This window comes from Trachemys scripta, chromosome 4, assembly GCF_013100865.1.
Source record: "Trachemys scripta elegans isolate TJP31775 chromosome 4, CAS_Tse_1.0, whole genome shotgun sequence".
In the NCBI taxonomy this organism is placed as follows: domain Eukaryota; kingdom Metazoa; phylum Chordata; order Testudines; family Emydidae; genus Trachemys; species Trachemys scripta.
In genome coordinates this window covers 60041493-60056836 of record NC_048301.1, presented here as the reverse complement: position 1 = coordinate 60056836, position 15344 = coordinate 60041493, and the positions used below count along the sequence as shown (strand labels likewise).

The following is a 15344-nucleotide window of genomic DNA, read 5'->3' as shown; positions in this document are numbered from 1 at the left end:
AAGTATCAGGGGGTAGCCGTGTTAGTCTGTATCTACAAAAACAACAAGGAGTCTGGTGGCACCTTAAAGACTAACAGATTTATTTGGGCATAAGCTTTTGTGAGTAAAAACCTCACTTCTTCGGATGCATCCGAAGAAGTGAGGTTTTTACTCACAAAAGCTTATGCCCAAATAAATCTGTTAGTCTTTAAGGTGCCACCAGACTCCTTGTTGTTTTTGTAGATACAGACTAACACGGCTACCCCCTGATACTTTAAGGGACAAGGAGCCTTGTAGTAGAGGGTGGGACAAGGCTCCTCCTCCCTCTCAACCAACCAGGACAAGTTCCGGGAAGGAGGGTAGCATATAATTTGCCTCTTCACAGAGGGAGACATTAGCAGGGGAAGGACTGCTTGCCTGCTGACCTCTCCTGGCCCAAGGAGAAAGGCCTGAGGTAATTTGACCATGCCTCCAAGTGGTGAGATTGGACCCCAGTAGATGCACTTGGGAGGACTTTGTTAGGAAGGTGTTGTTTGGAGTTTTGTTTGTTTGATAGACTTTTGCTGCCAGTCTAGCTGAAGCTGGGCAAGAGTAATTTAAAGGACCCAGCTAAGAGAAGACACTTAGGGGTGCAGCCTGCTACAAGCTCCTTTTCATAAGATGATGATACTATCTCCCTAGACATAGGTCGGCCTCTACACTATATCACCTCCAGCATTGTCCTGTTTGAGTGGCATAGGAGGCTCAGCAAACAAGAGAGAGAAGAACATTTCCTGGGCTATTTAACATGGATTGGTTAATAGTGTGAGAATAACAGTGAAAGCCAGAAGCTACTGAGTTTCATCCCAGCTGACTTTCTCCGTGTCTTTTGAGCAATTTCTTTGGCCAAAATTTTCATAGGTGGTTGCCTAGTGTTAGGCACCTAAATAAAGGGCCTTAATTTTCAGAGATGCTAAGCAACCACATCTCCAGCTGACTTTTGTACCAGTGGTGGGTGCTCAACACCTCAGCAAATCAGGCCGTTTATTTAGGCATCCAAGTTTTAAAATGCTAGACTTAACCATAGTGCCTCAGTTTCTCCACTTGCATGCTAGGAGTAACATTACTGACCTCCCTCACAAAGGTGTTGTAAGGAGGAGTTAATATTTCTTTTTAAAGAGAAGTGCTCAGTGAATGTATAATTCCAAACTGGGCTATTAGGCATGAGTAAAGAGTCCATTCAGGTCAGATCCAGCTCCCACTTTCCAAAGGGAACCCAGGGCACAACATTAGTGTCATGGAACCAAGAGGTTGTCACACTGATGCAGGCCCTAAAGCAGCCAGGTTTGAAAAACTGCTTATTACGTGAGCACTGCCTGTCCTGTGCACTCAGGGAGGCAGGGGTCCTTGATAACAATAGCACGTGATCATGTAGTTAAAAACTGTGTCCTACTACATATGCCCCAGGGGACTGAATTAAGGTGGCATGGTCAACCTTAATTTTGGCCCCTCCCAACTTCTGAGTGCTTGACTTTGCAACCTTATTAATGTTTGGGGGATTTTCTCCACCAACTATTTATTATTTAGGAAGTCTTAACATGTTTACATAATGTTCTTTTAATGTAGTTTTTGTATATGTATACACAATGTTTATATACAATTCATTTTATATAATAGAATGAAATTAATTGAATGAAAAAGTTGAAACAAAATGTTTTTACTTTATCAAAACATTTCAACATTATAAAAACAAAAACAACAAAGTCAAAACAATTCACTTGGGCTTTCTCCCATCAAAATGTTTATCATAATCAACATGTTCCCTTGAAGTGTTTTGTTTCAGCTACATTTTCTGATTGAAAAATTTTTGAGGAAACTTTCCCCATCCACTCTATTCAGACCCTTTTAGAATATTGGGTGCACCTACAGTTAAACCTGTGGAAAGAGAGTAGAGTACAGATCCATGCAAATGTACAAATGAGTTTTTTCTGGCTCATCACGGCAATTTAAACCACATTGTACAGCTAACGTTTACCCTAAAGAAGTTTTTCCAATATTGCTTCTCCAAAGGGGCAACAGCTGCTGGACAACAGTTGAGATTAGTCCCAAGCAGGTCCTGTTAGTTTGGGAAGTGACAGGAACTGAGTTTGAGCCCCAGGGATACTATAACTTTTTTTTAAAAATATCATAAAATGTTGATGTCAAATGATTTTTAAGGGTCTCGTGGGAACCCCTGGCTTAAATGCCTTCAAATTTGGACTAGTAACTCTAGCCTAGACCTCTATGAGGCCCCGTAATTTTCAAGACAATCTGAATAAACATATGGACTTTAGAGCACTTAGAAAAATGGGCTAGACGGTAAAGTTGTCTCAGCCTTACAGTGGTGTTACATCGTGCTATAATCCAGGACTTCTGTCTCCAGCAGAAGCTAATTCATCACTGCTGAATTCACTTTTAAAAAAGAAAAACGTAAGATAGTGTTTCAGCATTAGCTATCCATATAGGAACTGGGGTAGGCTAAAGAGATCAATGCACTTTAAACACTATAGGAGTCAATGTATTATGTAGGGACAAGTCCTGTGGAATTGTACAGGAAGTATGTGCTCATGTACATACATATGTAGAGAAACTGTCATTTAAAACCTGCTTCTCCCACCCTCCCACCTGCTGGAACGGGCTTGTATTAAATATTAACAAACTTTGTCCATCAGTTCCCTGGGCCTCTTTTAACAACAGACTTATTACAACAGCTTTTCTCCCTCCCACATTGCTTTTGTCAGCATTGCCAATTCTGAAACCTAAGATTGTTTTTCCTGTAACTCTGCCTGCACTGCCTTATTGCTTCTCTTGCTGTGCAGTTGCTCTCTACCTTTCTCACTCTCTCACTGGGACCATTGATGCTACCTATCTGCCTTTGGCCATTGTAGGCAGCTTGTACTGCTACTCACAATTGCCCAATGAAAATATATTAAAGGGGAGGGAGAAGAGCGAAACAAAAATACAAAGCCAGAGAGAGCCCCTGTAGTAGGAGTGGAAGACAGAAGAGCAGGTGGAAGGGGTGATGAGCATGGCCAGTAAGTCCAGAGATTTGCCTCGAGTTACCTTCCAGGCTCCAGAGAAGCCTGGGGAGGAATCATCCCACAAGAAACTGGGCAAGCTAACAGTTAAGTACAACCGCAAAGACCTTCAACGCTGGCTAGACCTGGAGGAATGGATTGATGCCCAGTTGCAGGAGCTGTACCAATACCAGGTAAATAACCGGGGTGGATCAAACTTTCCTTCATTAGGTGTAGGGGAGCCTAGACCCTGTGGGCTATGAAATGTTATCTTTAATTTATTGGGGACAAGTCGGGCAACAACCCAGGTTGTCATGATTGGGGACTCTGTTCTCTATCAAACTTCTTCTTATCACATACTAGACCTCTCTCTCTAAGTGACACTGCTGTGTTAGCGCTCAAACTATGGGTAATGGCAAGTCTGTCAAGGAAAATAATGGGCACTACAGGCAGAGAGGAAAGAAAGGGGAAGTGGGGATTCAGGCATTGTAGGTAAAGATTTTGTTTCCACCCCCCAGGCCTCCAAAGTTCTCTCCCCAACATTTTCCATAGCAGCAATGTTACCTGATGGGAGTGTATGTGAGCACATACCTATATAGATGGCAGTGTTTATCCTGAACTGTCTTGGAGCCATGGTACTTAATTCTGGCTGTGTCATTTGGGGTTTAAACCAGCGATTTTTTCATTGCCTTTGTACAAAAGTTTCCAGTACAGATTGAACACTGAAACATTAACCTGATGTCACTGAGTCTATTCATATTTTATATTTACGTGGCACGTTTGTTGGTAAATCTCAAAGTACTTTGACAAAGTGGGTGAATATGTTTTAGTTTCCCTAAATGGGGATAATACTAGAGAAGTTACAGGATTTGCCCTGATCCAAAGCCCATTGAAATGACTGGATCAGGCCCCAAGTCACTAGCAGACACAGGAACAGAACTCAGCTCTCATAAGTCCCCTATGCAGTAGACCACTGTTGCCTTCAACAGAAAGTGTGGATGGGTTTAACAATTTGTACAAAATAAGACACACATCTTCACCCCCACAGATCTTGATTTAGTTGGGGATTGGTCCTGCTTTGAGCAGGGGGTTGGACTAGATGATCTCCTCAGGTCCCTTCCAACCCTGATATTCTGTGATTCTAAAAAATTTGGTTAACTCTTCGATTTCACAGTCTTCCATTTTTGAGCATCGTTGCAATTTCACATAGGGTTGGAAATGGACATGCCAAAATATCCCTCTGGTAATTTCTAGGGTCACTTGCTTTTCTATGTGCACTGAAATTTATTAGGTAAACTATTCACTATTTGAAATGAGAAGACAGCTCCCCTTGTATTCACACCATTCACAAAAGACAATTGAAAGAAAAGAATATATATAGGCACTCTGTTTTGCAGTACGTGTGGCACCTCTAAGAAGGAATGTCTGGTTTCCTGCATTATTATTTCTGTCTTTTTATTAAGCAAGGTTTTAATCTTCTTGAAATTAGTAAAATGACTATTAGACTAGTAAAACGATCACTAGCTAGGCTAGATGATCATAATTGTCCCTTCAGCCCTTAACTTCTATGAATTTCCATTTGAAATTCAGTCATTTATTTTTGTTTATAAAATATTAATGGGAGCTCATCCCATGCTCTGGGTCCCTTATAATACATTAAAATGCACAACAGCACATTCAATGTAAGTACATTCAAATACATTGCCTAAACCCACCGATCAGTAAAATTCGAGTCACAGTATCCTGAATGGAGTCATTAATGTGATGTTTATGAAAGGTACCAGATCGATGGCCCTGGTGAACAAAGTCTGTTATCCATGGAATAGGTACAGCAGCAGTGCCAGCTTCCCTGCCAATGTTCCTGTCCTGGCTTTAGGGGACGGGACCATCTCTAGAGGTGATAGGTTAGTTCAGTATCCAGACCCTTTCTGTCCTGCGCCTCTCTGCTGAGATTGCCAACAAGAATGGTGATTCTTTTTGATAATTTTTGTGATATGGGATCTGGACCAGGACCAATAGACATCAAATGGTAACCATTTTTGGTCATGACTCTCTACCAACCAGAGCTGGATCTAACCCAGCAACCTAGAGATAAAAGGCTCTTTAGTCCATTAGCCATCTAATTCTCCAGTACTGACCTTCCTAGCAAGTCTATCCCTAGAACTTATTCTTTTCTGTCTCCATTTGACAGAGATGTGCTGATTGGTTCCTTCTTGATCATGTGGCTTGAAGAGATATTGAAGCTGGACACTTTTTGGCTTCATCCTATCATCTAAAATAATAATGAAACACCCCTATGTATGTGGTTTTACTTTCTTTGGCTTTAGTCAAGTCTTTGTTCAATGCCTCTTTGGCATTCAAGACCAGCAGTTCCAGGCTCATGTGACAATCCCATCATGAGAAACATGTTTGTAGAGCATGTCTATGCACGTGCCCCGTAGGAACAGCAATGTAGAACAGGGAGTGGCACCAAGATGTCACTGTGCTCATGTGACAAGATCAATGACATTTGATATCATTGGGCTCCTGAGAGCCAACGCCTACGGTGGAGAAAGATGAAAGGAACCCACTTCCAGCCTAGAATATATAGACCCTTTCTGTACCTGGTATTTGTGGAACTGGCAAAAGTGGAGTTATGGACGGGACTGACAGAGTATTTTTATGAGGGAGTTTGAGGTAATGGGGCACTACTGTAAGGAAGCTCACACCCTGGAGGATTAAGTGGAGGTGACAGGAGACAACTCTAAGAAAGACAGAACAATTGTTGCTTCTTTAAAGAGTAAGGTTTTGTGCTACTCAGAGGAGCTAGTAACATTTAAAGCACCTGTTTCAAAAAAATTCACAAGTGGCCTATTGGCAGTTCTTGGTGGTACCATGTGCGAGACCAAGGTGTAATTCCCTCTCAACTCTCACTATGCCGGGCCCACAAATGAGCATTTTTAAAGGAGCCATAAAGGCAATACTAAAATCCCTTTTTCACCTATGATCTCCTGAGAGTTTGCATTATGTAATCAGAGTCTGAAATCATTAACATTGCTGTTGGGTCACCACGTCCAAAGGTACAGATTCAGAGACTTGTTTTCCTTTCATTACTGCAAAGTCTTAGCAGGAAGAAGGCATTTCTGGAAGGTGTTGCCAACTGACTGGGACATGTGCTACTGGCTCCTCTCCTGCACAGGAAATTCCCCAGAATTCAGACATGCATTTCAGGATCCATAATCTCAGGCTAAGCATCCAAACTTCCATCCCTAGTTCTAACAAATCTTGATACCTGGTCCAAACACACTTGGAAGTACCACATCGCAGTATGTGCAAGTTTAGAAATTGTTGGCACTGGTACAGCAGTTTCTTGTAAATGTTTTATGAAGGATTAAAAAAACAACAACCTACCAGACAAATCTTAGAATCACTCGGGTCTGAAGGAGTCTCTAGTGGGCCATCCCATTCCATTCCCAGCATGAAGGCAGTACTATCTTTGTTAGCCCTGATAGTCTAGTCTTCAATAGCTCATTCCTCAACCTCGTTGGCAGCTTGTTCCATTGCTCTGTATGTCCTTAGTATTATAGATGTCTAAGCATCAGGTTTGAAACAACCAGGCTCCCTAGAATCACAGGTTCAGATTTTAGCAGGATCAAGTCAAACAATCATATTTCTGCTATGGGCAAATGGAGTGCTGCAGACCTTGTGCTTAGAGCTTTCAAAGGAGAACTTAGAGTACCATGTTGATGTGGCCTTTTGGGACCCAACTCCCCTGACCTTTTGGGGGGGCCTGATTGTTACTCATTCCATTTTGTAAAAGATGGTTTACCCCAACTGGAGTTCATCCTATTTCAGCTGCATTATGTCCTTCCATAGGGTTTTCTCATGATAGCATCATGCTCCTTGGGCAGGTATTCGGTGTTGTGGTGGGACTGTTTGACACCTCTGGGAGCTAAATCTGGAGGAGCTGAGAGATGTTGCTTGTGTCAAGCCACAGTCTACGTGTTGGGATGTGGTGCTGCTAGAGATGAGCCTGAATCAGAACGCTTGTTCTAAATACCCTCACATTTCAGGAAGATTCATATCTTAATCTAGACTTTGCTGCGTGGGCCTCTCTAACTAGAAATGAATCCTTCCCCCACCCCACTTTCATCCCCCCGGCAGTTCTCCTCACAAAGTCCTCTTGAATGCTTATCAGTTGACAGGACAGGTTTATTTACTATGTATTTCTGCTCTAGCTGCAGGAGGAAGCAGACGCAGCAACCCCTGAACCAGAAATTGACATTGAAGATCTTCTAGAGGTCTCCAACGAGGAACAGAAATCAAAACTACAGGTCAGACAGACTGTCCATTCTTATTTATATTAAATATGGGAGCTAAGACCCTGTCTTCACTCGAAAATTGACCTATTACTGAACAGGTCAACAGTAGGTCGCTCTGGATTGGTGTAAATGCTTATGTGGATAATACAAAACCATCAACTCCATTCCAGAAGCCAGGATTAAGGGCTGCTTTATACTCCGCTTTTGCACTGATTTAATCAAACTGGTAGAGAAAATGATTTAGTTCAATCCTAATGTGGTTGCCGTAATACTGATATAAATCACTTATACCCATATAACCACATTCGCGCTAAGGGGTTGCACTGATTGAACTAACTTGGGGTTTTTTTTCTACCAAGTTAGTTAAACTGGTACACAAACGGGGTGCGCTAAGACTCATGTTTGACTGCACAGAAACTTATCAGTTCATTCCACCAGGTGTCAATCTGTAATAGTTTGGAAAACAATTTTGTTCCTGTAAGGTAGAGAACTCATCACCACAGCACCCCCTTGTGTCAGGGTGCAATGCTGCAAGGGTCATTATCTCCTGTGCCATCTGCCACTAGTCAGGTTTTCCACAGCTCAGCCCACTGGCCCAGTCGCATGAAGTTCAGTCCCCTTCAGGGTTAAAAAACAACAACAACCAAATAGTCTTACAACAAGAGAGCCTTCAGCCACCTCTTGAGCTATTCCTCAGCCTGTCCATTGGGCTGAGTCTTTGGCCCCACCTGGGCTCAATATTCCTTCTGTTTGGCTTACATACCCCTTCCTCAGGGGCTGGTAGGGGAAGAGAGGCCCCCTCTGTTCTGGGTTCTGGTCCAAGGACCCTGTATTAAGAAGCTAGGTCTACTCCATCAGACATGCTGCAATTTCCCTGGGCGGCTTCCTATCTCCAAGCCATATGTGCTGCTTGTCCACAACTTGTATTTAACACAGCCTCCCTTTGGTTCCCAGGCCTCTCACTTCTCCCTAGATCCTCCCAACTCCTCCTTTGCTGATTTATTAGCTTTTCTGCCCCTCTTGGGCTCCGCTAAAGTGTTTTTACTGACCCTATCACTAGGCCTCTCCTACAGGAGCCTGACCTGCTCCTGCAGAGTTCTTCCTCTGTTCCTTCTGGTTTTAACAGGTTTCCCTCACTGCTGCCCTTCCTCAGGGACTCTGGTAATTTCCCCAAGGCTCTTCCTGCTCCTTTTAGGCCTTTGCTCAGGGTTTCCCCCCAAAGTAACCTGTGCTTCCTCCTCCCAGACTTCTTGCCTGTTTAAGTCATCTCTCAGGGCTCCTACCCTTGAGAGCCAAAGAATGACCCCTCCTCCTACCTACAGGGTAGTCCTGCCTTTTCTGCAGTCTCTCCCCGCAACTGAGTTCTTTGACTCTGTTGACTTTTCCTAACCCTTTCACAGTTGGGATCAAACTAGCCTCAAACTGCCTTATAACCATCAGGTGTGGGATAGCTGGTAGGTCACAGGCAAGGCTGAGCCTGGCTTATCTTAAAGGGCCATCCAGCCTGTGAGTCCCATTCACACCCATTGGGGGGATCAATTGCTGACAACCATTGTCAGCAACAAGTCCCTATACCATTGTTCACAGGGCCAAAGTGTCCTGTTTTTTACAGCTTATACACTTCTCCCATTTAATATGTGAACTGAAAAATTCCTTATTCACACTAACTGTTCCCAGTGATTTATTAGGGTTGAGTGAGCTACTTCAGAAGTAACTCAAACTTTCACCCAAAGTTTGAACTAAACCTATTCTGAATTAGAAAAATGTTGGTTACCTTTTAATGCAGTGGTTCTCATTTTCTCAGAAGGCTCTGTATTTCTGTGTTCCTGGCAGCAGCCAATGCAGAAAGGCCAAAAAATACCCAAACGGAATAGCTGTTCTTGAGGTATTTCTTGCCCAGACAGAAGCCTGAAGTAGCTTAAATCACATAAGATTATGAGGCCTGTTCTTATGGGGTTTTGCAGCCCAGTTTTGCAGATACTCGAGGCTGGGTTAAGCCTCCAAATGCTTAAGAGTTGATCCAAAATAACTCCTGAGAGTTTTGCAGTAATACTTAGCTCCTATAGGGTTTGATACAAAGCCCATGGAAGTTAATGGAAAGAGTCACGCTGACTTCAGTGAGCTTTGGATCAGGGCCACACAGTGTTCTTCAGATATAGGTCTCAGAATGGAAGTATCATTACTAAAAACCATACTGGCAGCAGACTCTCTACACATCAGACAACGTACACACTGTGAAAGCTTCTGGAGCCCTCTGGGATGGCGCGATTGAAATACAGAACTGCTAACACGATCCAGTACTGTGGAACAGGAACAAAGTACAGAGCTCTACGTTGTACGTAACAGTGTTTTGGTGACTGCGGGTCCTGGGATCTCCTGCGGCATTCAGTACAGAACAGCGGTGATGAGTATGGATTGGAGTCCCTGAATGGTGTGGCATGATGCAGGTGATGGTGCTCTCAGGCTCTGGAACATCATTGGATCACATATCACGCTAGATATGGCAGCCTTAAATACTCTTCTTGTAGCTTAAAAAGGAAAAACAAATAGACAAACTCCTAAGGAACTAACATGAGTTTTGCCTTGCAGGAAATTCTTCATGAGTGTTCCAGACCTACAGAGGTGAGTGAAGCATCGTCAATGAGCATTCAGTCTCAATCTCACACTGTGCTGTGGCAATGTGGCTTGGCTCCATCTGGTTAAATAGCCGGTATGCGCTGCACATAGTTGAAGCTTGAGTTACCAAGCTTGTTTACTCTCAGGAGGGGTTTTTTTATACTTTATTCCACACCGCTGTAAAAACTAATATAAATATATAGGAGTGAATGTAGAGCAGTGACCAATGAGGTTAATTTCAGATGTGTGTTTCCTACTCCGTCTATTTCCTAGTTATGGGTCAAAGGAAATATCAGAAGCAATGATGATCTCTGAAAGAATAGACCAAGAAGGCAATGTGGTACTGTTAGTACATAATTGTAACTTGCCTCTGTAGTGTATCTCCAGTGTACCTTGTCCAGTCCTTGTAAATGGCTGCATGAAGTTTAATGTACAGAAAATAGGGCTGGCGAATGATTCACATGGAAATTAAACTTAAGCAAACTAGTCTGCAGAAACCTGCTAACTCAGGTTGGCAGGCAGCCCCACCATCAAGGCTGTCTGTGGGACTCTGCGAGTCCATCTCCAAATCACAGGAAAGAGCACAAGGCTAATTGTGCCCACATGGATAACCAGCAGGAGTTTGTGTAGTTCACCGGCTTAATGAATGTAATCACGTTGCTGTTTAGTGGCTGACCCTAGCAAGTAGGACAACCACCTAACAAAACACTAATTCAGTTACTTCTTAGCCCAAGAGTCTGTGTTAAAGGTCTTGTTCAATCCTCTCTGCTGACCCCGGTGTCTGTAATCTGTGCAGCCATGTGTCCATTACACTCACATTTCAGGAGTCCATATACCTAGCAAGCAGATAGAGAAAAGCACCAGATACATGGGAAAGGTGCTGACTACGTGCTAGCTTCAGATGCCTGTCACTTTAAGCACTACTGGCATTCACAAAACCATTGTTCAGCTGCTGCCTAACTTTGTAGGCACCTACATTTCTGCTTGTGGGGATGCACGAAGCTACCCAACCCAAGCTGCTCACTGCCTAATTCGTGCCTAACCCCTGAAGGCTTTGCAAACTAGACCTTCCCCTCCCTATTTTGCCTGTGGGGCCTGATCCTGTAGGCATACGCAGAGCACAGGTATGCCCCACAAAAGACAGCAAGGAGGAAGATATGGTGCTAGTGCCACCTCCCAATAGCCCAGTGGTTAGTACATTCACCCCTAATCTAGGAGGCCAGGGTTCAAATCCACCTCTGCAGGATTCAGTGCAGCAATTTGGACCCAAGTTGCTTATCTTCCAGGAGCGTTCCCTGTGTGTTAGATGGGCATGAGAATGGCTCTATTGGTTGGTTAGGCATCTCAGGGTGCTGGCCTCTGTGAATCCCATTTTTTAGGCACCTCATTCTCCTCAGACAATGCCTGGGGAGCCTGGGCACCTAACTCAGGGTTGTGAATTCCACTAGGCAGCAGGTCACCTGAAAGGCTGAGCAACACCTAAGACCCCCCTGGTGAATCTAACCTTACAATATAGTTCTGTAAATTCACTGGAAACATGCAGCGGTAGATTAAGCTCAGCTCTGTGAAGTCAGGCCTCCAATACAGCGGCCTGATTTAAGCAGGAGACTTATCATTCCACTGTGTGCACAGTGGTTTCTGCAGAATGCAAAGACCTTAGAGTGAACTGTTAAATGGGGAGGGGTTTAGGTTACCTGATCTATTTTGGTCATGTTGTTTGTTATGAAGAGGTGGAATTTGTGCTACTTACAGTGGCAGCCATGTAGAATGACCAGATGCCTCAGTTTTGAGGGATAGTCCTTGACAGTTTGGGTGAAACCTGGGTTTTCTCTCAGTTTCACTAGAACTGGTCACTGCCCTTCCACCTGGTCAGCCCATCCTCACCCCCTGCTAATGTTTGTCCTCAAACACACACTTGTGTTATTTCCCCCACCACCACCACTACTACTTCCTCACTGAAGCAAGCCAGCTATTATGGGTCACAATGTGGGATGCCCTGTAATCCACTACATAGTAGTATGGCCATTTCAGCGAGGAAGCAGCAAGCATATTATGGCCTAGATATTGAGAGCAGCAGGACGTGGATGGGAGGTTGCAGTGGAAGTAGGGGACTCCGTGCAAAAACAATAGAGGCAGATGTACCCTGAAGTCATTTAATGGTGGGAACAAACAGGCTCCATGGAGAGGAAGGGGTGGGCTGCCTGGGAAAGAGAGACAAAGCGTGTGTGACTTCCCTGAAGAGAGCTGGAAGAGGGGGGAGGCTGGGGGATGAGAAAAAAGAGTGGGCATCTTCTCCACTCTACCTGCCCCCTCCCTCGCTGACAAAAATCTTGCCCTCCCCTCTCCAAACAAAACAGGACCTGTTCTGCATTCCAACATTCTGGTCACTGGACCTCTGCTAAATATGAAGGGCAATAAGGGGGAATGCAACAAGCATGTGACTCTTAGAGCTGTGGCTGAGCACAATAAGCATTAAAGCCTTCTTCTGACTGACTCTTATTCCAGGACTTCATTACGGAACTGCTCAGTCGACTGCAAGGTCTCAGGAAAATCCCTCAAAGGAAATGATCCTATCCATCATGAGAGACACCCCCCTTCCATCCTGTATCGCTCACATGGAAGCGGGCGTCTCCCCAGGACAGAGAATCAGATTCACATGGGAAGATCATTTTACAGTTTTTCTAGGACTTGGTGTTCTGAGAAGCATCTTAGATGTTTTTAGCATCACATTCCAGCTTCATGTTCACAGGGAGGGGCTTGTGTGTATCTTGCTGATATTTAAAGAGCTGTTACGTTAAGGGAGAGGGCAGATCCCCTTTTCTTTTTCATTCATTTTCTTTTTGAAGGAACCTCTCCTTTGGCTGAGGCTTGGACATAGCTCCCTTTGGAGTCATTCAGGGCTGCTCCTGCTGCCCAGTGACAGAAGGGAGAAAGAAGGCATTGGCTGTTATCCACCCTTCACCAGGGACAGGGAGGTGCTAGTCCACTGTTCCCAGCCCCTGCCTGTGAACAGACCTCCTGGCTCTAGGCCAGCACATGGACAAAGGGTCACTTCTTATATTTTTCTAGTCACTGTTTTTATTAATCATCCCACCCTGTTGGAAAGCTGGGCAGAAAATACACTCCCTGGAGCTTTTCCTTCCATCCTACTATATATCCCACAGGTTGATTAATATTTGTAGGCCATACAACTTTTTAATGCGCTAGCAGCACCTCAAACAAATACGAGGACCTGCAATGGATTTTTAAGGGACTGTCCAGCTGCCTGTGTAAGGGCATTTTGAAAGATGCTCAATTTGTATATTAAAATGCAAAGAAACCCAGACCTGCTTGTGATGTGAGAGTTTTTGTTCTGCTTTCAAAGAGGAAATGCAGAGAGGGAAGAAAAATCTAATTAAAAGCCTATCAATCCAGGGCTGGCTAAGTGCTCTCTTTGTGGGGGGTATTCAGGAAGAGAGAGGCTCAGTAACCCAAAGGAGATGTAGGAACTGGAGCCTTGTGCCTCTGTACCACCTCTTCTAGGTGTAGCAGGAGTGGGACTCATAAACCACAGCCAGAGAGACAGTAACTTGGCAAGAGTGGGATGAAAATAAGATTGTAAATGAAGGGTAGAAGAGACTCTTGGTCTCCCACCCCCACCGCACATACACTCTCCTAAACAGAGGTGAAGCTAAGTCTCTGTGAGAGAAAAAGTCCCATGTCCCATTATGCTAGTGATTAGACTACTGGGTTTGTCCTTGTGTGCTGTTTTTTTTTTTTTTTTAAACGGAGATATCCTATCTCCTAGAAGTGGAAGGGACCTTGAAAGGTCATCGAGTCCAGCCCCCTGCCTTTACTACCAGGACCAAGTACTGACTTTTGCCCCAGATCCCAAAGTGGCCCCCTCAAGGATTGAACTCACAACCCTGGGTTTAGCAGGCCAATGCTCAAACCACTGAGCTATCCCTCATACAGTGTTGCAAAAAGAGGGGCCAGGGCCAGCTCCAGGCACCAGCTTAACAAGCAGGTGCTTGGGGCGGCAATTCGGGGGCGGCAGGTCCCTCACTCCCTCTAGGAGCGAAGGACCTGCCGCTGAACTGCCGCCGCCAATCGCGGCTTTTTTTTTTTTTTTTTTTTTGCTTGGGATGGCAGAAATGCTGGAGCCGGTCCTGGCCAGTACAAAGGAGCCCTGCAGCGTTAAGGACAGCGCTGCTGACAGCTAACAATAGAAACTTACTGAAACTCTTGGGCTGGACCAGAAATCTCTACATGTTTTAAGTCTTAAATGACATCAGTCCCAGTTAATGACAGGGTGCAGACTGGTACATCTGTCCCCTATCCTAGAGTTCAGAGCACACCACCAGGTGGGCCAGAGAAAATGGCTGTTTCCTGGCTGAGAGAAGCATGTGTCCCTGGGTTGGTTGGTTGGTTCTTGCATTCACAACCTTTTTGAAGCCGATGTGCCATATAGCCAGTCTTGGGAGACTTATCCCACCAAGTTCATCCCTAGCCCTATAGGTACTTCAAGCCTCATCTGCAATGTGATGAAAGCATGGCTGTGCCACATTCGCTATGTGCCAGCTGTATGCCCATCAGTATGCCCATGTGGGAGTGTTGGGTCATGGATATGTCCTTCCTGTGCCAGTGTCGGGACCTTGCCACATGCGTGGCAGCTAGAGCCTTAGCTGGTGTAAATTGGCATAGCTGCCTTGAAGCCAATAGATCTACACTGATTTACACCTGCTGAGGTTCTGACCTTTATCATTTCACTGCCACTCGGAGAGCAGGGCAGAGGCTAGCCCAGCCAAAGAGTTCATTAATCCACTGAGAGCTGATAAAAACGTTGGAAGTTCTCCTGACAAAGCCAATTATGATCTTTCTTGCCCAACACCTGTTTTACAAGCTAGTCTGGTCTTGGCCAGGCCAGGAGCTTAGTCAAATGTAGCAAAGGATCAAACTGAGGTGAAGGTGGAAGATCCAGTTTTGACAAGGGATAGGCAATGAGCTGGGCGGACTGAATTAGAGTTACGACAATCCTCAGAGGTTCACGTAGCTGCCATGGGAACAGAGATGTGCACTTGTGCAAGCCTTCGCTTGTATTCTACTGGCCCAATGGGTTCTGCTTGTTGAACCATATTTGACTAGGCAGAGCACGAAGGAACTGAAATGCCTCTCCCCTTGCACCATCCTGGATGTTATCCTTATGGCTGGACCCACCACCCACCCCCTGCCTTTACTCTGGGTGCCATGAAGGGACTTGGGCCATGCTCTGGGTCAGGGATTGTTAAAAACAGGTTCTGGAAGGTATTTTAAAAAATAACCCGTGTGTCCTGTTTACTTTGCCTTCACATGCTCTCCTCAGCAGCCACAGTCCAAGTGGGGAGAAGCAGTCAACCCTCCCTGCTGTAGTGCTGGTGTACCAGCCCCAAACACG

General features: G+C 44.8%; 1 protein-coding gene across 1 annotated transcript; it reads left to right on the top strand.

The window, feature by feature from the left end:
* The first annotated feature begins 258 nt into the window (after window positions 1-258).
* PPP1R14D (protein phosphatase 1 regulatory inhibitor subunit 14D) lies at window positions 259-13256 on the top strand. Its single transcript, XM_034769934.1, has 4 exons — window positions 259-3208; window positions 7232-7327; window positions 9905-9937; window positions 12437-13256. Exons 1-4 carry the CDS (start codon window positions 3020-3022, stop codon window positions 12497-12499), a joined length of 381 nt encoding a protein of 126 aa, XP_034625825.1. The 5' UTR covers window positions 259-3019; the 3' UTR covers window positions 12500-13256.
* Window positions 13257-15344: the final 2088 nt, after the last annotated feature.

Bases quoted from the DNA above. Each gene is read 5' to 3' on its own strand.
- PPP1R14D (XM_034769934.1), top strand. From the start codon at position 3,020: ATGAGCATGGCCAGTAAGTCCAGAGATTTGCCTCGAGTTACCTTCCAG. The intron at 3,209-7,231 runs GTAAATAACCGG...TTTCTGCTCTAG, and splicing joins AGGAGCTGTACCAATACCAG to CTGCAGGAGGAAGCAGACGC. The intron at 7,328-9,904 runs GTCAGACAGACT...TTTGCCTTGCAG, and splicing joins AACAGAAATCAAAACTACAG to GAAATTCTTCATGAGTGTTC.